Raw genomic sequence first — 7,702 nt, forward strand, 5'->3', positions numbered from 1 at the left:
CAGCATGCGGCGAGAGCCCCGCTCGTAAGAGGAGGCTCAAGCTTGGAGATAAACAGTGAGCCGAGAGGAGAGTGCAGAGAGAAACATCATTTGAGTAATGGGGAAAACCTCTGGGAGTCCCCCTCCTACCCTTTGAGGGCTTATTATAGAGAGAAGAGGCAGGGGAAATTACCCGTCTGCCCCTAAGATATTATGTTACAATCATGTATATAGAGGGGTATTTCACCTCTTTACATACCACATGGTGGTTATGATACTATGATAGCTCTAGTAAAGTGGCAATGCATCGTCTAAATATCTATAGGTTGGGGTGTTCCCCCAGCAGTACCCCCTCATCCGCTAGCTCTGAGGTTTCGAGGGGCGAGCGGATGCACCATGAATTAGCACCAGCCCCCTCGAAGTCTGGATATCTGGGGTGGCCTTCCGTTGTTGCAGCATGGACATCCTTGCTCTGGAGTGAGAGCCGCGAGGTCCGCCGAGGTCACGTGCTGAGTGGTGACATTGGCGTAGCTTGACGGAGTTACACCACCCAAAGCATCGCATCCAAAACCCCCCGCGGCGGTAGCTAGGGATGGAGTCGGCGGCGATGCTGAGCGATACGGTGCACGACCCCCCTCAGTGGTTAGCCACGGTGAGGCTCAACGGAGGCTTGGCGTCTGGAGCCCCCCACGGCGGTAGAGGGGGACGGAGTCAGCAGCGATGCTAAGGGAGGTGGTGCACGACCCCCTTAGCGGTTAGCCATGGCAAGGCTTAACGGAGGCTTGGCGTCCTGAGCCCCCCACGGCGGTAGCCGGGGACGGAGTAGATGGTGATGATGAGGGAGGCGGTGCGTGACCACCCCAGCGGTTAGTTGCGGCGAGGCTCAACGGAGGCAAGACCATCTGGAGCCCCTCGCAGTGGTAGCCGGGGATGAAGCCAGCGACGATGTTGAGGGAGGTGCTGCGTGACCCCGTTAGCGGTTAGCCGTGGCACGGCTCAATAGAGGTAGGGCCGTCAAGAGCCCTCGCGACAGTAGTCGGGGAGGCAGTGTGTGACCGTGACTCCCTCAGCAGTTAGCTGCAGCGAGGCTCGATGTTGGTAGGGTGTCCGGAGCCCCCCACGATGATAGCCGAGGACGGAGTAGGTGGAGATGCTAAGGGAGGCGGTGGGCGACCCCCTCAATGGTTAGTCGTGGCGAGGTCAATGGAGGTAGGGCTGTCCGGAGCCCCCATGCGGCGGTAGCCGATGACAGAGTCGGCGGCGATACTGTGGGAGGCGGTGCATGACCCCCTCAATGGTTAGCCATGACGAAGCTCAATGGAGTCGATGATGATTAGGCAGTGCACGACCTCCTCAGAAGTTATCTGCGCCGAGGCTCAACGGAGGCAGGTCCGTTTGGAGCCCCCTATGGCGGTAGCCGAGGACGAGGCGAGCCACGTGTACGTTGAAGCCCGCATCTACGGCCAGCGCAGCCACATCCGCCTCGCTCTTGATCACGTGAGAGCCAGCCCGCGCTGTTGTATGTGTTGAACGTGTTGTATATGACCTCGTTGTTCTGCGACTAGTTGTTGTTTGAGTTTGAACGCGTACACATAGAGCGATCTCCACAGGACGCCGACGAAGTTGGTGTTCGTCCAACAGCTGCTGACCTACCGAAGCTCGTGGAGGAGCTGAATCGTCTCACCAAGTCAGGCCCACTGGTAGCATGCACCATCACAGACATCGGCGAGCATGTCACCACTGGCGTGGGAGAGCTCCATCTGGAGATCTGCGTCAAGATCCTGTAGTGAGACTTCATGAGCGGCAGCGAGATTATATTTGGCCCACCTGTGGTCTCTTACCGTGAGACTGTCATTGACAGGTCGCGTCGCACCATGATGAGCAAGTCACCGAATAAGCACAACCAGTTGTGCATAGAGGCCCAGCCATTGGAGAAGGACCTCACCAAGGCGATTGACGACGAGCTTATCGGACGAGGTGACTGTCCACAACATGTTCGTGGGCATGTGCAGGGGTTCCAGTATGTGGGTGAGATCAGGGACTCGGTGGTTGTCGGCTTCTAGTGGGCCTCCAAGGAGGGCGTGCTTGGTGAAGTGAACATGTGCGGTGTTTGCTTTGAGGTCCGCAATGTTGTACTGCATGTCGACACCCTACCCTCAGCAGGTGGTTTCCTTGCCGCCCTGGCTCCTCCAGATGTAGAGCTAAGCTGAGTCGAGCAGGTCAAGTCCCAGCGTGAAGTGGCTGGTGGTTGGGTCGTTGGGGCTTCAACGTGAACAGCACCCACCGGAGCCTGCTGGAGCCCGCGAGGCCCTCAAGAGTCAAAGCATGGTGACACCAAAGCTAGAGAATGGTGAGGCCGGGGCTCACCGGAGCATGGTGAGGCTGGAGCCCCCCACTGCTAGAGCAAGTGAGGGCAGAGCATGGTGAGGCCGGAGCATGGTGACACCAGAGCCTGACAGTAGCCCATCGGAAACCATTCAAAGCTGGTGACATCGGAGCATGGTGACGCCGGAGCCCGCCAAAGCCCATTCGGAACCGGAGCTGGTGACATCGGAGAAAGGTGACACTGGAGCCCGTCGGAGTGCGCCGGAGGCCATCCGGAGCCAGAGACATCGGAGCATGGTAACGCCGGAGCCCACCAGAGGCCATCCGGAGCCAGAGCCGGTGACATCGAAGCATGGTGATGTCGGAGCTGTTTGAGACTAGAGCATGGTGAGGCCGGAGCCCGCCGAAGGCCATCCGAAGCTGGAGCCGGTGATGTCGAAGCATGGTAATGCCGGAGCCTGCCGGAGCCCACGTGGCGCGTGGCTGTCACTCAGAGGTGAACGATGCCACGCCTGAGTAGGCTCAGCAGAAGCTCAAGGCGGAGGAGTCCTCGAGTGCGGGTGCATTCCTACGGAGAAGACAGACCCATGCAATTTGGCCTCAAGCAGGCTACACATGGAGCATGTACTGATGTACAAGCCATTTGGCTATATTCATTACGGCTAGGTGTACGCTTGCATCACGTCAGCCCATGGGGATGGGTCCACGTGCTGAGGTGCTTGCTCCCTGGCCCTCGTGCTCACGAGTTCATTGTTCATGCATGACGTGTGGGGGCACAGCAAGCCAGCGTTCTATGAGTGCGTATGTTTTGAAGGGAATCAAATTTTTAGTTCACAATTATTGAATGAGTTTTCTTGGTCCCTCATGAATTTCTATTAGTCGATCAAAGGACATTTGCGTCAAGATTAAGGATCTTCTAATTCTAAGTGTCATAAGGTGATGAAGGACACTTAGAGTAGACATAGGTCTCTTTTTGTCTTTTGACTGTACTATAAAGGGGGGCTAAGTGTTGTAGCTTAAACTAGTTGAGTATAGATATAGTTGGATGCACACTTACGAAAATCTAGCACTAGGTAGCTCAAAGAAGCTCATGGGTGAGAAGTTGAGAAGTTAGAACTCAAAGTCGATTGAATTGGACGAGTTCCAGATAGTTTGTTCTCATCGGATTGTCCAGTGCCAGATGGAGTAAACTCACCGAACTATTTTTCCTCTCTGTGAAGATTTCAAACGACCTCACTGGATTGTTCGGTGATGGGAGAAATTATGCACCAAAGCATTTAACAGAAGAGTCATTTTTCAAAGAAATTTGAAGTTACATGTATCGGATTGTCCGGTGATCTGAAGGACGCATACACTGGACTATTTAACAAAAGGACTCTTTTTTCTGGAGAAAATCTGAATTGAACTGACCTTATTGTTCGGTGACTTAAAGGAGGTATCACCGGACTATTTAACAGAAGCTTGATAGTTTTGGAGGAAATGGATTATAACTCATCGGATTGTCGGGTGATGCTATGTGGAGGAACACCGAAGCATTTGCAACGGCTACTGACAACTGTCAGACCAGCGTGTGAAAAAAGTAAACTCACCGAATTGTCCGGTGTTAACAGAGACGTGTGCACCGGACCTTCCGGTGTTCACAGAAAAAGTGAGTGGTTGGGCAACGGCTAGATTGGGACCTCTAGCCTATATATACCCCCTCACTTGGTTTCATTCATCGCTCTTGCAACCCAGAAGCATTCATACATAGTGTGTATCATCTAGAGGCAAGGGAGAGCACTTGAGGTGATTTGCAATTTCTTAATTGAAGATTAAGGACTCTGTTAGTGCTTCAAGAGTAGTGAGTGTGTACTAGCTATTGTTTAGGTTTGATAGGGATCAAATGAACCAGTTAGCTTGTTACTCTTGGTGGTTGGCAATACCTAGCCGGTTGTGGAGATTGAAGGTGTTCTCGATGAGCTCTTAGAGGTCCTGTGGTAGCCCCGGGAAGCTCGTGTACTTAGTTTGATGCCCGTCAATCCGGAGATGGAGAAGTGGCAATCACTAGTGAGCATTTGAGTCTTGGTGACTCAAGGGGGAGCGATATCCTTGTATGGATGCTCCAACGAGGATTAGTGGAGAGTGCCAACTCTTCGATACCTTGGGAAAAAACTCGGTGTCCCCTTTCCCTACTCTTGTTATATTTCGCATTTCACTTCTAGCATTTCGTTCATGCAAGTTTCTATTCCGCACTTTACTTATGTTCTATATACTTGCATGTTTATGCTTATCCTTCTAGCTTGCTAGGTCGTCTAGTTGATTTTAATTCTAGTCGAAGGTTGCTCTTTGTTCTAGAATTCGGTAGTTGGGTTAGTTTTTATTTAGTGCCCTATTCACCTTCCCTCTAGTGCCATTAGATCCTTTCAAAAGCGTTGTTGGCGCACGAAGACGTGTCCCGAACAGATACGGCGTGCTCTGCTCATAAGAGGAGGCTCAAGTTTAGAGATAAACAATGAGCCGAAAGGAGAGAGTAGAGACCATGAAACCAGCGTATCTGTGGAAGTTTTAGTTGTGGGAGAAAACCTCTGGAGCGTCCTTATCTCTAGCACTTTAAGAGCTTATTTATAGAGAGAATGGGCAAGATAAATTACCAAATTGTCTCTAAGATATTATATTATAAACATATGTATAGAGGGGTATTTTGGATATTTTATCTCTCTACATACCACGTGGTGGCTAAAATACTACGATAGCTATAGTAATACTACAGTGCATCGTCTAAATATCTCTAGACTGGGACGGTCTACAACAGCCATTTTAGCACTTTTCTTTAATTTGCTTCAAAATTCATATGTAAAATATACGGACCGTCGAGATAACCGGTGCATGCCCACCCCGTTCTGAAAATTTCACTTTGGAGCTGTGGTCGTCGTCTTCGTCTTACTTGTTGTCGTCGTCGGAGCTGATAGAGAGGAGGATCGATATTATGTGCCCGGCCGCGTGTAATCGAGATGAGTATAATAAGCCAGTGGAGTAATGTAATGGCAAAGCAAAGGCAGAATTGGCCTTGGAAACCGATCCATCTTACGTAGGAGTAGTTTTCAGTGAAATCTGCAGGCAGCAAGATTCGTGCAAGTCAATAAGTCATTGTTGTTAATTGCACCTTCTCTTGTATAGCTAGCTTGTCGTTGGCAGACGGCTAAATGATGACGTGATGAGGTAAGATTAAGTGTAGACAAACTACAGGAAGAGGTGTTAGCTTTAATATAATTAAGCTAGGAGATCCTCAAATTGTCATGTCACTCGGGTGTGTCTATATATATATATATATAGAGAGAGAGAAGACAAAAAAAAGAGGATGACTTGGTCACCATACGTCACGCCTGACGCCATCCATTGGACGTACAGCGATGCTGGTCATCTAGAACGTACGAACGTATACTATCCGCTGTTCTACTGAGAATAGTGCCGCAGTTTGCTGGTCATCTAGAACGAACGTATAGTGAAAAGTGTACTTATCCCCTCTCGAAGTAGGATGGTGATGAGGAATTGATAATTAAAGATTTATATAAAATATGGTTTATTACGAGGATGAGTACCATGGTACATATATATGCTAATTTATATTGTAGGTTTAATCACCTCTATAAGGTAATAAGACACATGCTGATATTTCAAATAGTACATAATTTTCCACACGAAAACTATCTCCATATTAAGAAAGAATTCTTCAGATAATATAATCCAAAAAAGTTACACTCGAGACTCTAAATATAATATACCTCCCCAACCCAACTGCATAAGGCGGAGTAGAGGGAGAGGTAGGAGAGGAAAAGAGGGGATAAGCGGAGGTTGAATAGAAAGCAGAAACAACTATTAAGATCCACAATAGATTCAAGTCACGATTTAATTCATTCGACAAGAGCTTTAGCATATATCTAGAACGCGAGAGAACTCGCCGAGAGAATACATAGTTAGTGAACAAGTACTCTAATTTAAATAAGTATTTATATAATTGACTTTACTAATCATCAAGTCTTCAGCAATGGGTTACAACGATGATGGATTCTAAGATAACTTTGAACCCGACATCTATGTGAAGCCCGACGAATTGACAGAGGTTTCTCGATCTTCGATAATGAATTTCGGTCATCAAGCCCTGGAGCTAGAAGCAACATGATTGCTCACATGATCATATGGCTGGTAATCACTAATATAGAGAAGGTGATTCCAAAGGATGAATCTCGCTTATAGGATTTCAACACATCTACAGAAGAAGAAGGCATGAGAGACTATGGTGTTAATGCGCTCTCTGATAATCTTAGGAGGACCTGGAGGCAGTTAGTTCTGTCCATGAGAACCCCATCATGACAGGACATGACAAGAAGAGTTGAGTCCATCAAAGCACCCTCACACCAACATATATTCGAGATGAGCACGAACGTCGTTGACGAGGAATGCATAATTAATAATTATATTTTTACTATAAATACGATATATCCTTTTAATGGGTGTTAGGACCCCGACCTCATATTCCCTGTGCCTGCTGTATCAGTCCCTGGATCAAGTAGCTGATACACACAAAATTCAACAAAGTGATATCAAATACATACTTCGAATAAAATAATATAAAATAATTACCTGAAAGGAACAAAAAATGATCTGGTGGACAAGGATCCACAGCAGACTAGCCAAGCAGAAGAGTCTACAGCACAACAGAACGAAACGAACGATGCAATCCAAAGCCATAGGCAACTCGGGTGCGGACGCGACCTTATATTTCTTCTCTTTAGCTTCATCTGGGTTGGGTTTGATCTCCATCGTAACAATCTGAAAGCAATAAGACTGAGTACAGAAGGTACTCAACAGGTCCTATACTATATCAATGGGTTGATAGATGCATAATGGGTATTTTAAGGATAAGGCTTACAGTATAGTTTTAAGCGTAAAGCAGATTTTATGCAGGTATCTAGTTATATTATCTATTATTAACCTTTTGAAACAAAGGTAACCTGGTAACAAAGCTTTTAAAACGGTTTAAAATAAGGTAACCTGGTAACAAAGCTTTTGAAAGAGTTTAAAATAAGGTAACCTGGTAACAAAGCTTTTAAAACAGTTTTAAATACAAAAAAACAGTAACAAGTTATATCTAGGGGTCCCTTTTATCACATCTGGTGTACCTCTAGTAGCACATAGATCCTGACAGATTGAGCCAGCAACCTCATCACACGGACGTCTAGTTTACACACTCACTCATCAAGACACATGCACCCAGAGTCTAGTCATTAGGGTTACTACTTTCGCATGTCCATGACCACGGACACAGCTATTTGAATAGATTTATACTTTGCAGAGGTTGTACATTATACCCACACGATATGCTCAACCTCCAACCGTCGCAAATGGAGGATGAATCATA

General features: G+C 47.5%; 1 protein-coding gene across 1 annotated transcript; it reads left to right on the forward strand.

The window, feature by feature from the left end:
* The first annotated feature begins 1,775 nt into the window (after positions 1–1,775).
* LOC133904652 (elongation factor 2-like) lies at positions 1,776–2,042 on the forward strand. The gene has a single exon (XM_062346113.1). It carries the CDS (start codon positions 1,776–1,778, stop codon positions 2,040–2,042), a length of 267 nt encoding a protein of 88 aa, XP_062202097.1.
* Positions 2,043–7,702: the final 5,660 nt, after the last annotated feature.

The sequence above is a fragment of the Phragmites australis genome, chromosome 22 (genome assembly GCF_958298935.1).
Source record: "Phragmites australis chromosome 22, lpPhrAust1.1, whole genome shotgun sequence".
NCBI lineage: Eukaryota > Viridiplantae > Streptophyta > Magnoliopsida > Poales > Poaceae > Phragmites > Phragmites australis.

What these genes read in the sequence shown, in the direction of transcription:
- LOC133904652 (XM_062346113.1), top strand. Translation starts at nt 1,776, where the DNA reads ATGAGCGGCAGCGAGATTATATTTGGCCCACCTGTGGTCTCTTACCGT.